At 36.3% G+C, this 17,799-nt stretch overlaps 1 protein-coding gene across 1 annotated transcript in view; it reads left to right on the top strand.

Annotated features, from left to right (window-relative positions):
• Positions 1–17,799, top strand: part of LOC134251607 (low-density lipoprotein receptor-related protein 2-like) — a 66,704-nt gene that overhangs the window by 41,460 nt on the left and 7,445 nt on the right. The window contains exons 53-76 of the mRNA XM_062734015.1: positions 3,282–3,383; positions 3,641–3,772; positions 3,953–4,210; positions 5,512–5,628; positions 5,765–5,887; positions 6,030–6,155; positions 6,272–6,403; positions 6,601–6,859; positions 7,200–7,331; positions 7,485–7,655; positions 8,000–8,223; positions 8,657–8,905; positions 9,151–9,390; positions 9,611–9,736; positions 9,934–10,179; positions 10,311–10,442; positions 11,781–11,956; positions 12,164–12,368; positions 12,507–12,632; positions 12,868–13,005; positions 14,561–14,692; positions 14,919–15,192; positions 15,599–15,727; positions 16,035–16,258. Of these exons, the coding sequence (XP_062589999.1) occupies positions 3,282–3,383; positions 3,641–3,772; positions 3,953–4,210; positions 5,512–5,628; positions 5,765–5,887; positions 6,030–6,155; positions 6,272–6,403; positions 6,601–6,859; positions 7,200–7,331; positions 7,485–7,655; positions 8,000–8,223; positions 8,657–8,905; positions 9,151–9,390; positions 9,611–9,736; positions 9,934–10,179; positions 10,311–10,442; positions 11,781–11,956; positions 12,164–12,368; positions 12,507–12,632; positions 12,868–13,005; positions 14,561–14,692; positions 14,919–15,192; positions 15,599–15,727; positions 16,035–16,258 (4,173 nt within the window). The remainder of the gene's footprint in view (positions 1–3,281; positions 3,384–3,640; positions 3,773–3,952; positions 4,211–5,511; positions 5,629–5,764; positions 5,888–6,029; positions 6,156–6,271; positions 6,404–6,600; positions 6,860–7,199; positions 7,332–7,484; positions 7,656–7,999; positions 8,224–8,656; positions 8,906–9,150; positions 9,391–9,610; positions 9,737–9,933; positions 10,180–10,310; positions 10,443–11,780; positions 11,957–12,163; positions 12,369–12,506; positions 12,633–12,867; positions 13,006–14,560; positions 14,693–14,918; positions 15,193–15,598; positions 15,728–16,034; positions 16,259–17,799) is intronic.

Below are 17,799 nucleotides of genomic sequence, written 5' to 3'. Positions count from 1 at the left end.
CATAATTCATCATATTTATGTGGAAGCATGTTCAGGTAGTGTTGATTCAAGTTTGTTCAAATCATGACCCCCGGGGGTAGGGCGGGGCCAAAATGGCCGACCAAAGTTTTACATAGAAATATATAGGAAAATTCTTTAAAAATCTTCTTCTCAAGAATGACAAAGCCATTATTCATCATATTTATATTGAAGCATGCTCAGGTAGTGTAGATTCAAGTTTGTTCAAATCATGACCCTTGGGGGTAGAGCGGGGCCAAAATGGCTGACCAAAGTTTTACATAGAAATATATAGGAAAATTCTTTAAAAATCTTCTTCTCAAGAATGACAAAGCCATAATTAATCATATATATATGGAAGCATGCTCAGGTAGTGTAGATTCAAGTTTGTTCAAATCATGACCCCTGGGGGTAGGGCAGGGCCAAAATGGCCGACCAAAGTTTTACATAGAGATATATAGGAAAATTCTTTAAAAATCTTCTTCTCAAGAATGACAAAGCCATTATTCATCATATTTATATGGAAGCATGTTCAGGTAGTGTAGATTCAAGTTTGTTCAAATCATGATCCCTGGGGGTAGGGCGGGGCCAAAATGGCCGACCAAAGTTTTACATAGAAATATATAGGAAAATTCTTTAAAAGTCTTCTTCTCAATCATTTTCTAAAAAATAGCAAATCCATGATTGGTCATGGGACTACTTTTGGATTTAAACTTTACAATAAAAAGCCATTTTATACTAGTCCTACCCTTGGTACTCAGGTGAGCGATGTGGCCCATGGGCCTCTTGTTATTTTGATGAGTGGCAAGGATCATTTTTCTATTTATTGCTGTTTTAAAGTTTCAAGTCCCAACTGCTACTTTTCTCTTCCTTTGTTTTAAGTATAAACCAGTAGAGCTACAGTCTCGACAGAGACTTCTGGTTTTAATTTTTTAGCTCACCTGAGCCGAAGGCTCAAGTGAGCTTTTCTGATCACATTTTGTCCGGCGTCCATCTGTCTGTCTGTAAACTTTTCACATTTTCGACTTCTTCTCAAGAACCGCTGGGCCAATTTCAACCAAACTTGCCACAAAGTATCCTTGGGCGAAGGGGATTCAAGTTTGTTCAAATGAAGGGCCATGCCCTCATTCAAGGGGAGATAATTGGGAATTAATGAAAATTTGGTGGCATATTTTAAAGATCTTCTTCTCAAGAACCACTGTGCCAGGAAAGATGAAACTTATGGGGAAACATCCTTAGGTAGTGTAGATTCAAGTTTGTTCAAATCATGACCCCCGGGGGTAGGGCGGGGCCAAAATGGCCGACCAAAGTTTTACATAGAAATATATAGGAAAATTCTTTAAAAATCTTCTTCTCAAGAATGACAAAGCCATAATTCATCATATTTATATGGAAGCATGCTCAGGTAGTGTAGATTCAAGGTTGTTCAAATCATGACCCCCGGGGGTAGGGCGGGGCCAAAATGGCCGACCAAAGTTTTACATAGAAATATATAGGAAAATTCTTTAAAAATCTTCTTCTCAAGAATGACAAAGCCATAATTCATCATATTTATATGGAAGCATGCTCAGGTAGTGTAGATTCAAGTTTATTCAAATCATGACCCCCGGGGGTAGGGCGGGGCCAAAATGGCTGACCAAGTTTTACATAGAAATATATAGGAAAATTCTTTAAAAATCTTCTTCTCAAGAATGACAAAGCCATAATTCATCATATAAATATGGAAGCATGCTCAAGTAGTGTAGTTTCAAGTTTGTTCAAATCATGACCCCCCAGGGTAGGGCGGGGCCAAAACGGCCGACCAAAGTTTTACATAGAAATATATAGGAAAATTCTTTAAAAATCTTCTCAAGAATGACAAAGCCATAATTCATCATATTTATATGGAAGCATGCTCAGGTAGTGTAGATTCAAGTTTGTTTAAATCATGACCCCCGGGGGTAGGGCGGGGCCAAAATGGCCGACCAAAGTTTTACATAGAAATATATAGGAAAATTCTTTTAAAATCTTTTTCTCAAGAATGACAAAGCCATAATTCATCATATTTATATGGAAGCATGCTCAGGTAGTGTAGATTCAAGTTTGTTCAAATCATGACCCCTGGGGGTAGGGCGGGGCCAAAATGGCCGACCAAAGTTTTACATAGAAATATATAGGAAAATTCTTTAAAAATCTTCTTCTCAAGAATGACAAAGCCATAATTCATCATATTTATATGGAAGCATGTTCAGGTAGTGTAGATTCAAGTTTATTCAAATCATGACCCCCGGGGGTAGGGCGGGGCCAAAATGGCTGACCAAGTTTTACATAGAAATATATAGGAAAATTCTTTAAAAATCTTCTTCTCAAGAATGACAAAGCCATAATTCATCATACGTGTATATATATGGAAGCATGCTCAAGTAGTGTAGATTCAAGTTTGTTCAAATCATGACCCCCAGGGGTAGGGCGGGGCCAAAATGGCCGACCAAAGTTTTACATAGAAATATATAGGAAAATTCTTTAAAAATCTTCTTCTCAAGAATGACAAAGCCATAATTCATCATATTTATATGGAAGCATGTTCAGGTAGTGTAGATTCAAGTTTATTCAAATCATGACCCCCGGGGGTAGGGCGGGGCCAAAATGGCTGACCAAGTTTTACATAGAAATATATAGGAAAATTCTTTAAAAATCTTCTTCTCAAGAATGACAAAGCCATAATTCATCATACGTGTATATATATGGAAGCATGCTCAAGTAGTGTAGATTCAAGTTTGTTCAAATCATGACCCCCAGGGGTAGGGCGGGGCCAAAATGGCTGACCAAAGTTTTTAAAGATATATATAGGAAAATTCTTTAAAAATTATTTTCTAAAAAATAGCAAATCCATGATTGGTCATGGGACTACATTTGGATTTAAACTTTACAATAAAAAGCCATTTTCTACTTTTTCCTACCCTTAGTGCTCAGGTGAGCGATGTGGCCGATGGGCCTCTTGTCATTTCATTACATTTTCATTAAGCCTTTGTTTAAATACTGATATTTCGATAGCCATAGGTACATGTATACCAAAGTGTTTGGAAGTCCCAATCACATATTCTTCAAGTATTTTACCCTCAATATCTCGAATCCTAGGATATCTTGAATTTTTTCTTGGTGCTGTCAAGTTTGAAATGACGAAATTTGACTTGTACATTATATATTCTATGGAGTTTTCTGGATGTACATGTAATGAACACATATAATTAAGTACTTAACAATTCTTTATTATTTTAATTATTTGTGTATCTTGTTATATGTAGGTTATTTTGAGTGTAAGCTGACCCACAAGTGTATCCCTGTGAACTGGTACTGTGATGGAGATGATGACTGTGGACAGGGGGAGGATGAATTGCCAAACTGTGGTGAGTTTTATTGTGGCCAGAATATTTCATTAGGTGTCTTGTACTAATAATGTTCTGTTTGTACATGAAGGGTAAATATTGTGCAAATCATGTAATATCAGTATGGAAGACCTTTGGATACATATAGATATTTATTCTTATGTGTCCTTGTAATGAAAAATCTGCTTTTGTACAAACAAGGCTCTGTAAATACCAGAAAATACCAGATAGGAAACATTACGGTTCTTGCATTTATGCTGTAATTTTTGTTGATACAGAGAAGAAGAACAACACCTGTTCGAGTAGCCAGTTTACCTGTGCTAATGGTCGCTGTATCTCCAAGAGATGGGTGTGTGACGGAGACGATGATTGTATGGACAACTCAGACGAAGCCCCAGAGCTCAAGTGTGGTCAGTATCTCACCGATATTCAAAATAAACTAAATACTGGAGTCAAATTTTGTCCAAAAAAGATGAAACCACTTGATTTGAAAATTACACATACTTTATCTCTAAGCAGTTGTGTACATTTAGAGGTGAAGAAACATCCTTATCTTATTATTGTTCATGTACTGAAGCAATTACTTTCAGAGGAGAGAGCTTGTCCTGCTGACACATTCACATGTAAGTCCAACAAACGACTGGGTCGTTACTCCTGTATAGATAAACGGCTGGTGTGTGACGGGACAAAGAACTGTGTAGAGGGTGAAGATGAGATGGAGAACTGCCCAAGCCGCACCTGTCAGCCGGGAGAGTTCCAGTGTACTAACGGGATTTGTATCGCCCAGTCCTTCTACTGCGACCACGATAATGACTGCGGAGACGGCTCCGATGAAACAGATGCTTGCAGTGAGTAGATAAATGATCGCTAACTTGTATGAGTACTGAAGACAATCTTGTAAAGAGTCTTATCATATATGTAAAGCTAAGTCAAAGTAATATCCCATTGACTTTGCTCAAGCTCAGACTTTTGTCTGTTGACAGCCTACAAGATCGATTGATTGATTGTATATTGTTTAACGTCCCTCTCGAGAATTTTTCACTCATATGGAGACGCCACCACTTGCTGGTGGAGAGCTGCAAATTTTGTCCTATACTTGGCACTCAGGGCCATTGAGCAGGGAGGGATCTTTTTCGTGCCAGCACCTACTGCAACATGGGACTTCGGTTTATACCTCTCATCCGAAGGACCGGTCTCCACGTCCCACAGTGGGATTCGAACCCGCGACGTAAGGATTGACTCCTTACTCCTTACTTCGCGACTCTAGAGCAGACGCTCTAACCAATGCACCACGCGGGCGACAGTCTACAAGAAGTGATACCTAACCAAACTGTATATACAGGGTTTCTTAGAATGCTCAGTCTGATGCATTCGATTGATGAAGCATCTGACCTACACATTACTCTAGAATGACTGAGCATTTAAGGCCTTTCCACAAGGATTTTTAACCAGGGTTGCACATATGTTGCATAACTTGCTTTTTCTGATGCGGGTTTATCAAATCTGTACAGATATTTCTTTCTTTGAAGTTCCTTAGGAATAAGAAAGGATTCAGCTCATTTCCAGCTAATTAAAGTTGAACACTACTCGTAAAAAGGCATAGTCCGCCATATTTCCCATTCATCGAAGCTATCCTTTTCAAGCCATATGTACTGTAAGGAGCAGATCTCTTAACAGTTAAATGTATTTCACTGTAGAGGTCAGACAAGTGTAGACATATATCTCACATTGCCTTGCTACTTAGTTGTGATGAACTAATAAAATTTTACGCAGTTTTTCCAAAACAGGAAACCAGTACATGTATCATGAAAAAGTAAAAGTCAATACATAATTAACAAACAGAAAATGCACATATAAACAAGGAATAAATGCAAAAAATGTAAGACCACTACAGGAATACTACATGTTGGCCACAAGTTTAAAGTGTGCAATCGGCTGAACAAAATCGAAGAGCTTAAGCTTATATACCCATCTGACGGTGCGTATTTATGAGAAGTGTTCAGCTTTAACAATGACACAGTGCAAACTTATTGAATCTCTGCAGCTTTTGTCTACTCTGCACTTGAAATATACATTTTTATGATGGTGTCTTTGTAAGGGGTGTCAATTCCATTAGGACAATTTTAATAAGTCTAATTTTTTTTTCTAGAATACTCCCCCTGTGGAGAAGGAAAGTTTAAATGTGACAACAAGCGGTGTATCTCTGAGAGGTTTGTGTGTGATGGTGACAACGACTGCAAGGACAACTCAGACGAGAAAAACTGCAGTAAGCAAATTTAATGTTTGAAATGTATTTCTCTTGAATTGTTTGCAAGAGATCATGTATAATTTTGTAGAAAAGGATGGTCAGTTTGGACTTGAATGTGATTTCGGATAGAATGTTTATGTGGAATATTTTGCAGCTCAGACAGAAAATAAATGTCCAAATGGAGAATTTCAGTGCAAGAATGGAAAATGTATAGACTACAAGCTGGTCTGCAATAAAGGCTTTGACTGTGAAGATGAGTCAGATGAAAATAGATGCAGTGAGTAGAATACTTAGCTGTTAATTTTTAAGTTCTTTTTGAAGTCATTGCGTTAACTATTAAGCTATATACATGTAATGTCCATATATAAAATTAGGTGTAAATTTTGCATGGTTGTTACTGCAGTTTTGATTTATTTTAGATATTAATGAATGTGAATCTGCACTTACCAATAACTGTCAACACAAGTGCCGGGACACCATCACTAGCTTTGTATGTGAATGTGACTCTGGCTACGAACTCCAGTCAGACAAAAAGACCTGTCAAGGTAGGGGACTTATACAGACCATGTCATGAAAAATCAACTGATGCTATCAAATCTGATATTCACAAGCAACCAAAGAAAAATGAACTTTTGTAATTTGATTTTGTGTTGTTTTGCAGACATTGATGAGTGTACCGAGGTCCCTGGGGCCTGCAGTCAGACCTGTATTAACTCCCCTGGTAATTATACGTGTAAGTGTGAGGAGGGCTTCAAGAAGGAGATCAATGGGAGATCCTGCAAGAAGACCGACAGTAAGTAAACAAATCTCACCTCCAGCCACGAACAGTACAGGATAAAAAATCCCCAAAGCTTGTAATTTATACCAATCATTGAACATGTATTATAAATTTCATTGATCAGAATGTAATGCTCTCTCCAGGCTTAATCTGGCTAAATTTGTGTTAAATTAAGTCACATATACAAAAAACTGCCCTACATTTTCCTTCAGATGTAACACCTTGGTTGATATTCACCAACAAGTACTACATCAGAGAGTTGTCAACTGATGGCAAGAACTACCGTCGAATCTCTCAGGGCTTTGACAATGTTGTCGCTTTTGATTTTGACTACAGAGAAGATAGGCTTTATTTTACTGATGTCAGAGCCAAGAAAATGTACAGAATGCATTTAAATGGCACCAAGAAGGAAGTGATTGTCCGACATGGCATGCTGGGAGCTGAGGGTCTGTCCGTGGACTGGATCGGCAGGTCAGGGGATCTATATATGCTTTGTTAATAATAATAGATTGTAGTTAGGGGGTTATTATAGAAAAAAAATATTCATAATGCTAGTTATTGGTCTACAAATTTAAGTTAACACTAATTTTATTTGAATTTTTCAAAATATCAAATTGCTGATTTTATATGAATTTTTGTCAGAATATCAAATTCCCATTAAAAAAGCATTTCTTTTTGTTAATTAAGGTGCATTAAGATAAACTTTTAAATAAAAAAAATGATGACAAGTATAACTTACGGGTATTATTGCTTATTTTATGGTGATAATAGCCACATAATTAACACTGAAAAACATTTTTTTATGTAACAGAAAGGTGTACTGGGTGGACAGTAGAAAACAGTCCATGTATGTGACTGAGATGAATGGCACAAGTAGACTGACTCTCCTAAAGGGAGGATTCATGAAGAACCCCAGGGCTATTGTAGTGGATCCCACAAGAGGGTGAGTACTATCTAATCATATTCTAAATAGGTCAATTATTGTACCAAGCTAAATGTTGTTTTTGATATTTTCTGATAATTGCTTGAATTAAATTTAGCAATTATCTACAGTGAACTCTTTATTTATGGTGAACTGTTATATTATGTATCTTAGGTATGCCTACTGGACAGATTGGACTGTCACCCCTTATATTGGTTGTATAGGCATGAATGGAGTGAATGCTTCCAAAGTCATCACTAACAAGCTAGGCTGGCCCAATGCCCTGACTGTGGACATTGTTAATGATAGACTGTGGTGGGGAGATGCTCACTTAGACTACATAGAGTAAGTCATACAACTCGTGTAATACAAGAAGGAGTTGCTCTTTACACCAACATCTTCAATGCATCATAAAATTTAAAATTATGAATATAGCAAAAATAGCTAATAGACAAGTACATGAGTTAATGTGGAAGAGAAAGTAACAGAAAATCTTGAATTCAAAATATGACACAGATTTTATAAATATTAAAGGACAATAGTGTCTTATAGCCAAAACTGTTTTCAGTATTGTTTTTTTACCAGGATAATTATTTGAAATGAATTAAGTATTTGGAAAAAATGACATTTTTTCAAAATATTTTTCATCTGTTAGATATCACAGAAAACTCTTTCCTTATCCTGTTTAGATATGCCAACACAGATGGCACAAATCGCCACATTGTGATGCAGGGAAAGGTCCCACATCCCTTTGCCATCACACTGTTTGAAGACTTCATGTACTGGACAGACTGGAATCACAAGTCTGTGGAGAAAGCCAACCGATTTACTGGAGCCAATCACTCAGTGTTACAGCACATCACACACAGACCAATGGACATACACATCTACCACCCGCTCAAACAGCCAAAAGGTTTGAAAAGCTTCTGATGTATCATTAAATACTTAGCTTTGTTCTGTAAGTCAAGTGAAGACCAGACTCAAAATGATTTAAAAAAAGAGCATATATTTTGCTTCATATTCTCGAAAAATATGGACGGTATAGGGAAGATTAATAGCTTTGTGCATTAGTATCTGATTGGCACAAATCTTTTCAAAGACACCACTTTGTGTGCAATGCTTTTAATTCAGTCATAATTTGAGAAATTGAGGATATCTTTATCTGAAAATTCTTAGGTTTTGGAATCTCTTGATCCAATGTCATGGGAAGTGACTTTGTGAAACAGTCATATTGATCTGAAATTGAAACAAGAAAACTGTATTATGATGATACAGTATACTGGTATATAATTTAGATATTAATAGAGATTAAAGTTTAAGTTCTAAAGTAAAAGTGTTACTTGTAGGAGTGAACCCTTGTAAGAACAACAATGGTGGGTGCTCACATCTCTGCCTGATTGCCCCGGGGGGTCTGAGTTATACCTGTAACTGCCCCAATGATTTTGTTCTGAGTGTGGATAAAAAGACTTGTATAGCCAACTGCAGCAGTAGCCAGTTTAGGTGTGGAATCACTGATGACAGATGTATTCCCAAAATCTGGAAATGTGATGGAGAGCAGGATTGTTTAGACAACTCAGATGAACCTGCAGATTGTCGTAAGTCTATTAACTACTATACTTTTATGATTTATTTTGCTGAAAGTTACAAAACCACTTTTTGTTTGTTGATATATGGTTTATGAATAGTCAGGTGAAAGACATGCTTGAAACACTGTTAAATTGATATTAGTTTTGTTCTATTAAAAGGTTGAACAAAGTATTGATAGAGATTGAAATGTGAAATTGTGGTGTTCCTTTCTTTAGTCACTATAAAGTTTTTAAAGAGCTTTCTCTTTCTAAAGCTGTGAATCACTGTGCCCCTGGCCAGTTCCAGTGTAAGAACAAGAACTGTACGTACGCCTTCAGTGTGTGTGACCTTCATGATGATTGTGGTGATAACTCTGACGAGGAGAATTGTGAGAATCGACAATGTGAGCACTGGCAGTACAAGTGTGGGAACAATAAGTGTATCCCCCAGGGCTGGGTGTGTGATGGAGACGACGACTGTGGTGACAATAGCGAGGAACAAACCTCCATCTGTGGTCAGATATCTTATTCAACAAATAACTTTCGAAACTTTGGTAGTTTGTAAAGGAATGTTTAAGATCCTTGTCAGATAATGATTATAACAATAAGCACATGAATCTTTCCAACACTAGAATATTGGAAGTTTTACTCACTTGAATGAATATTTTGACAATATTATCAAAATCTTTAAAATGATTTGAAGATATGAGAATGAGTGATACTTTGGTGTTATAGGAAACAGAACTTGTGAGTCCCACCAGTTTAGCTGTGACAATGGTAAATGTATTCCCTCCTCCTGGCACTGTGATTATGATGATGACTGCGGGGATGGCTCAGACGAAAAGAAAGAGTGGAACTGTGGTAGGTTCACTCTTAAGTGATTTTTCTGACTTTTTGGGGTAATTTCTAAAATGTTGACCTTGAAATTAATAGAATTCTTGGCAAAAAATCAAATAAATTATTGTTTTCTAGTTCAAATGATATACAAATATTTATTTTGGAAAAGATTAAGAGCAGTGAGTTGGATGTTACTTAAATTTTGTTGTGATGTTTAACAGAGGCCAGAAAATGTGTAGAAGGCTGGTGGAAATGTAAAACCAACTACCGCTGTATCCCTAACTGGCAGCGGTGTGATGGACGAGACGATTGCCGTGACAACAGTGATGAAAATGAGGCTGACTGTCCCACATGTCACCCCACGGGAGATTGGCAGTGTGCCAACAAACGCTGTATCCCCAAACGCTGGTTGTGTGACTTTGACGGTGACTGTGAAGATAAGAGTGATGAGGACCCCAAGCTCTGTGGTAAAAATTACAAACTACAGCAGAGATGAAATTAATAGACATGTAGTTAGAATTAAGAATAATGATCATTCTACTCAAAATAAAATTCATTTTAAATTAGTCTAATGTTCAGTTTCTGGTGTTTATTGTAGCCAAATTGTATAGAAACTGCTCGGAATCTGAGTTTCGTTGTGACAACCAGAAATGTATCCGTGGCAAGTGGCGTTGTGACCATGACAATGATTGTGGTGATAATTCAGATGAGGACCCTGTCTATTGTAAAAGTAAGTCTTTGTGTCTTTATTAGGGCCCCGCAAGAATTTGCGGGTGCCCTATAGTAATCACTCTGTCTGTCCGTCTGTCCGTCTGTCACTCTTCCGTCCACAAATTTTCTGTTTTTTCCCAATAACTTCTTTTATGGTTGCCCAATTTATATCAAATTTGGTATGTTAGTTCAATAGGCAGAAAGACACATTTTGATGCTAAGTTTGTTTCTCTGTGTCCCCTGGTTTGGAGCTAGGGTGGTGGGGTAGATTCCTTAACTTTGTAGAAGAATGCATTGGCAAAGAGAGATAACTGCTGAAGATGTTCCCATTGTAAACTGAATGCTGCCATGAGTCCCTTGGGATTAATTAGCTTTCCTCCTGAAGAAAATCCAAAGCACTATCTTTATCTGTCACATTGAGATTAATTACCACCTCTATCTGCAAATGAAGTTTGTTTTGAAGTTAAGTCAATTTGGAATGCTATGAACATCAAAAATGTGGATTTAAATATAAATGTTTATGCTTTATTTTTGTTAAAATACCCTACACAATAAGTTATGATTTCATTGAATTCTAAAAACAAGAAATGGATTAAAGAAAATATATTTTTTATTTTTACTTTTTGTTCCTTTATGTAAATTCAAGAATATTATAAATTTTTAAGGTAAAAACCCATTCCATCATTAATACTGAAAAAGTTCTTATTGTAACTTAAGAAGAAAATAATGAGAGGTACAATTAATCCCTTGGGATTAGGCTTCTCTTTATCTGTCACTTTAAGATTAATGAAAATCTTAATGTTCTTTGTCTGCAACTGCTGTTTGTTTTGAAGTTAAGGTCAAGCCCTCATGATATTTGCATTCATTGAAGGCTTGCATTTTATATAACAAAACTTTCATTATTGTTTAGATATATACATACAATGTTAAGTTGCTCTTTTAAATTACTGCCTAATAGAAATACAAGGGTATTATTTACAGGTTTTTAGATACCGGGTATTCAGGAATCATCTGAAAATTTTAAGAAAACAGTTGCTGTTGCATAATTTTAATAAATTTTTTAATCATTCCATAAGCTGCACCCTTATAATTCTACCCTATGGCGGGGCCCTTGCTGACTGGTCAGTTTTCTAGTTTCCTTTTAATATTTAAAGGTGTAAGCAGTGATTGTGCATTCATTATCTGAGCTAGATTTCTGATGCTGTAACCTAATTTAATTTTCCTACCAATTTAATTCCCTTACCAAAGATTGGGGAAAAGAGAACACAATCCCTACACAAATCCTGAAAAATCCTACTTAATATATTTTTTTAGAATACATATTTTACAACCATTTAAATATGATTATTTGTTTAAGAATACCACAAATGCGACAGTGGTCAGTTCCAGTGTGCCAGCGGTCATTGTATCAGCAATAAGACTCTGTGTGATGGACGACGGAACTGCTTGGACATGTCTGATGAGAAAAATTGTAATCCACGATACCCAGGAGGCAGATTCTGTCCAGCAAATAAGTTTGAATGTGCCAACACAGTATGTCTGATTCCAGTTTTATTTCTGTGAAAATTTTGTTGTTTTAATTATATTAATGCATTTAACATTTTTGACATGTATTGATATGACAATATTGAATTCAAATACCATTAATGTAATCTTTAAAGATGCATTGGGGGACTTTTAAATCTGACTAGATCAGAGTGTACAAACAGTAATGATACATGTATGATTATGGTATTTCAGATCTGTATACCCAAGGAGTGGCGATGTGATGGTAATAATGATTGTGGGGACGGATCAGATGAGGAGGACGCAGTCTGCAGTAACATTCCTTGTGATCCTAAAACCAGATTCCGCTGCCACAACAACAAGTGTATTCCCAGGTGGCGCCTCTGTGACAAGGTGGACAACTGCGGAGATGGCTCCGATGAAAATAACCTGGATATTTGTAAGAAGTTATTCAGTAATGTAAAATTTTGTCAACATCCATTACTTAATTTTTTTTTCAAGTTTAAGTAGTTTAGTCAAACAATGGTAATATTTCTAGTAAAAAGAATTTAAATTTCATTTCTCAAAAATATTCCAGGTGGTGTGAAATCTGACCATTGTGACCCTTCACAGTTTAAATGTGCCAATAAGAAATGCATTAACGCTACAAAAGTGTGTGACAATGCTGATGATTGTGGAGATTTGTCAGATGAAATTGGATGTCGTGAGTATCTTTAATTTCTGCACCCATACTCTTAAAACAGTCAATACTCATATTTTGGGAACAATTTTCTTGTTAAAATTGCACTAGTTTATTCTTCCCAAGATTTATGAATGCATATCATATATTTATAGCAAAATACAAATCATGAAATAAGTCACTCTACATGTGCTATTGTAGTAAGTTTGTTTCTAAGATCTGTGATTATTCCTAAATGAAGGTTTTTTCCTATTTGTAGATAAATCTGTTGGTCATGTGAACTGCAGTGTAAACAATGGAGGTTGTGATCACAACTGCACAGATCTGAAAGGATCAGGATTTTTGTGTTCCTGTAAACCAGGCTTCCAGATCTCCAGTGATAAAAAAATGTGTGAAGGTTTGTATAAATATCAAATCCTCAAACAGAGCCAAGCAGATTTTTTTTTCAATATGTTAAATTATTAGGGCCCCGCAAGGATTTGCGGGTGCCCTATAGTAATCACTCTGTCTGTCCGTCTGTCTGTCTAGCTGTCCTTCTGTCACTCTTCCGTCCAAAAATTTTCTGTTTTTTTCTAATAACTTTTTTTATGGTTGCCCAGTCAAGTTCAAATTTGGTATGGTAGTTCAGTAGGCAGAAATACATATTTTGATGCTAAGTTTGGTTCTCTATGTCTTCTGGTTTGGAGCTGGGGTGGTGGGGTAGATTCCTTAACTATGCATAAGAATGAATGGGCAACTTTTTTTATGGTTGCCCAATCAAGTTCAAATTTGGTATGGTAGTTCAGTAGGCAGAAAGACATATTTTGATGCTAAGTTTGTTTCTCTATGTCCCCTGGTTTGGAGCAGGGGTGATGGGGTAGATTCCTTTACTTTATATAAGAATGCATTGGCAAAGAGAGATAACTGCTGAAAATGTTCCCATTGTAAACTGAATGCTGCTATAAGTCCCTTGGGATAATTAGCTTTCCTCCTGAAGAAAATCCAGAGCATTATCTTTATCTGTCACATTGAGATGAATTACCGCAAATGAAGTTTGTTTTGAAGTTAAGTCAATTTGGAATGCTATGAACACTCTGAAATGTGGATTTAAATATAAATTTTTATAATTTATTTTTGTTAAATAGTTATGATTTCATTGAATTCGAAAAACAAGAAATAGATTAAAGAAGATTTTTTGATTTACTTTTTTTTACTTTATGTTAATTCAAGAATATTATTAATTTTTAAGGTAGTTGTATAAAACCCCATTCTATCATTAATACTGAAAAAGTTCTTATTGTAACTTTAGAACAAAATGATTAGAGAGGTACAATTAATCCCTTGGGATTAATTATCTAGCCTGCTGCAGAAAATTTAGTAGGCTTTTCTTTATCTGTCACTTTAAAATTAATGAAAATCTTTGTCTGCAACTGCTGTTTGTTTGAAGTTATATTCATTCATTGAAGGCTGGCATTTTATATAAGATAAGCTTCATAATTGTGTAAATATACATTCAATGTTAAGTTTTTCTTTATTGCCTAATGTAAATACAAGGATATTATTTTTAGGTTTTTGAATATTCAGGAATTATCTTAAAATTTTAAGAATACAGTTGCTGTTGCTTATTCTTCGTACATTTTTCAATCATTCCGTAAGCTGCACCCTTATAATTCTACCCCATGGCGGGGCCCTTGCTGACTGGTCAGTTTTCTAGTTTCCACTGTTATACCTCTGAAATCAGGTTTATTTGGTTCTGGTCATGTATGTTTAGTGGTATGGTAGGTTCAGATAAGGACAATATAGCTTGGTAGAGTTAATGGGAATGAATAGTTGCGTAGTCCCTCTTCTTGTTGCACATGAATTTGATTTGAGAATTCCTGTCTAGATTATCAATTTAATTAACACCATACATTAAATGTTGTTTATTGGTAGATGCTAATGAGTGTCCTATTACATTAAATTTTTTTTTATAGATGCTGATGAGTGTTCTACATGGGGTAACCAGTGCCCTCAGATGTGTCACAATGTTAAGGGCTCCTATAAGTGTATGTGTTACGATGGATTCTCGGATGTCAAAGGCAAGGGAACAAAGTGTAAAGCAGAAGGTAATTGATACATCTAATTTATTGGTTTGGTTTGAACATATTTTATTGTAATGTATATTTACAAGGGATTGGGTTGAAGTTCTGAAACCTTCCAACAAGTCTGAATAAATTTAAACATGCAAATTTTAAATTTACAATATATATACAATAATTTACATCATATTGCTAATGTATCAAAGCACTATATTCATATGTCAAGTCACCACTCTTTTATTTTTCTTAACAGGAATGACTGCGGTCTTCTTCACCACTGGACATGAGATACGTCAGATAATTCTAGACCGTAAGGATTACTCAGGAACTGTAAACAGTGGACAGTATCTTGGAGGAATCGATGTAGACATGGGTCGTAAACTGATCTACTGGACAGACACATCAATGAAGAAGATCCGCCGGGCAGGGATCCCACAAAACATGAAGGTGGATACAGAGGCTCTACCACAGGACCTAAACATCGCAACTTATCAGCCGGAGGACGTCGCCATAGACTGGGTGGCCAGGTATGATATCAAAGTTTTTTAAATCAGGGCACTATAGACTGGGTGGCCAGGTAAGATATTATGAACATTGCGACTTACCAGCCAGAGGACATCGCCTTAGACTGGGTTGCTAGGTAAGGTGTCAAAGATATCGAAATCAGGGCACTATAGTCTGGGGCTAGGTAAAATATCAAATGAATCTTTGGATACGAATTATAAGTTGGCTTGGTTACTTAAGATATCAAGTTCATGATAATTTCAGATATTTACAGATGAATGGCCGGTAAAGACTTCAGATTAAACTGAATCAAGAATGTAATGGACTTTTCTTATCGGATCTAAAACCATGAATATGGTTCTTTAAAGTAATTTATCAGACATCCAAATATCTAAAGAATTCCCATGCATTTTTGTTTGTGCTTTTCAGGAACATATATTGGACGGATTCTGCACATAATACAATATCTGTGGCCAAAAGTGATGGAAGATATGCCAAGGTTTTAATCAGGGAAGACCTGCAGTTCCCATTGGCTATTGCTGTTAATTCAAAATTAGGGTAGGTCAGGGGTCAAGTTCTAATTGAAAGATAAAGAACAAAGGCAAATAAAGTTAGAAAGATTAAAAAAATGAAGTGAAAGATTAAAATGCATGACCAAATTTTCTATGAAATACTATAGTCTTATTTTTTCTTCGTTGTTAAACTTACCATAGAATGTTATTTTTTGGTGGTACTTTTGAACGCAATGCTTTAAATACAAAGTTTATTGATGCTGTAATATTCAATAACAGGATCTCTTGCATGTAAAGTTACTTGGAAAAGAGAACGTCTCCTTGCAATAGATTTGTTGCTTATTAATTCTCAGGTGGATGTATTGGACGGATGCGAGTGGGTCTTATCCAAAGATAGAGAGGGCTTGGATGAACGGTGATCACCGGGAGGAGCTGGTATCTACTCGCCTGGGGCGCCCCACAGGGTTAGCCATTGATGACCACATGAATGACAGAGTGTTCTGGTGTGACTCGAAAGAAAACCTCATCGAGTCGATGAATGCTGATGGATCTGACAGAGTCACAGTCATAGGGAGAGGTATAAAATACCAGAATGGGCATCAGATTTGCAAATTTATGAATTTACAGGGATTTTTTTTTTTAGATATTTTGTTTGTACCCTTTTCATATAAAGGGTAGAAAATGTCTACATTTACTCTGGATGTGATTATACTATTTCAGTTTAGGCCTCAAACACCACACTCCCTGGAAATTTTCAGATAAATGTTGCAAGGATTTTTTGTGTTGAAAGCCATTCTGTTGGTCATTTCTAAAATTATTCATAAACTGATAAATTGTGAATGTTACATAAAATGATTTTAATAATCAGGCTTTTTTAGCTCACCTGTGCCGAAGGCTCAAGTGAGCTTTTCTGATCACATTTTGTCTGTCCGTCTGTAAACTTTTCACATTTTCGACTTCTTCTCAAGAACCACTGAGCCAATTTTGACCAAACTTGGTACAAAACATCCTTGGGTAAAGGGGAATTTAATTTGTTAAAATGAAGGGCCCAGTCCCCTCAGAAGGGGAGATAATCAAGAAAAGACAAAAATAGGGTGGGGTCATTAAAAAATCTTCTTCTCAAGAACCACAGGGCCAGAAAAGCTGAAACTTATGTGGAAGCATCCTGGGATAGTATAGATATTAAATTGTTAAAATCATGACTCCCGGGGGTAGGGCGGGGCCACAATAGGGAATCCAAATTTTACATAGAAATATTTAGAACAAATATTTAAAAATCTTCTCCTCAAGAACCACTGGGCCAGAAAAGCTGAAACTTATGTGGAAGCATCCTTTGGTAGTATAGATATTAAATTGTTAAAATCATGACCCCCGGGGGTAGGGCGGGGTCACAATAGGGAATCCAAGTTTTACATAGAAATATATAGAACAAATCTTTAAAAATGTTCTTCTCAAGAACCATTGGGCAAGGAAAGCTGAAACTTATGTGGAAGCATCCTGGGGTAGTGTAGATATAAAATTGTTAAAATCATGACCCCGGGGGTAGGGCGGGGCCACAATAGAGAATCCAAGTTTTACATAGAAATATATAGAACAAATCTTTGAAAATCTTCTTCTCAAGAACCACTGGGTAAGGAAAGCTGAAACTTATGTGGAAGCATCCTGGGGTAGTGTAGATTCTAAAGTTTTAAAATCATAAAGGGAAGGGGGTAGTGGGGCATGATAAGTATAGCAAGAGGGGGAATCTGGTAAAGAACTTCATCACCCAAGTTACCCAGGTGAGCGATGTGGCCCATGGGCCTCTTGTTCCAAACTCAAAGGGTAATTTTGATCTTTTTTTCAAAAGGGCAAATATACAGTAGTGAAATCAGCATTGATAAATCCCTGTAAAAATTAAAACACTGGTTTTGTTTGAATTGGCCCTTGGGAATGGACAGGGGTCTGAATTTGAATGGGAATATTAAGGGATTTTTTTTATGTCGGAAGAACTGAAGGGCCAAATTTGGTCATATCAATTTGCAGCTGTTTTCATTTTGCATGTAAGGTGGGAATACGGCTTTTTTGCTTTTCATATGTTTTTTTTAATTTTTGCTTTGTGATTAAATTTTATGCTCGCAC

Source organism: Saccostrea cucullata, unplaced genomic scaffold (assembly GCF_032062105.1).
Source record: "Saccostrea cucullata isolate Sc308-1 unplaced genomic scaffold, CSIRO_AGI_Scuc_v1 ctg37, whole genome shotgun sequence".
Lineage (NCBI taxonomy): Eukaryota > Metazoa > Mollusca > Bivalvia > Ostreida > Ostreidae > Saccostrea > Saccostrea cuccullata.
This window is presented reverse-complemented; position numbering and strand designations above follow the sequence as displayed.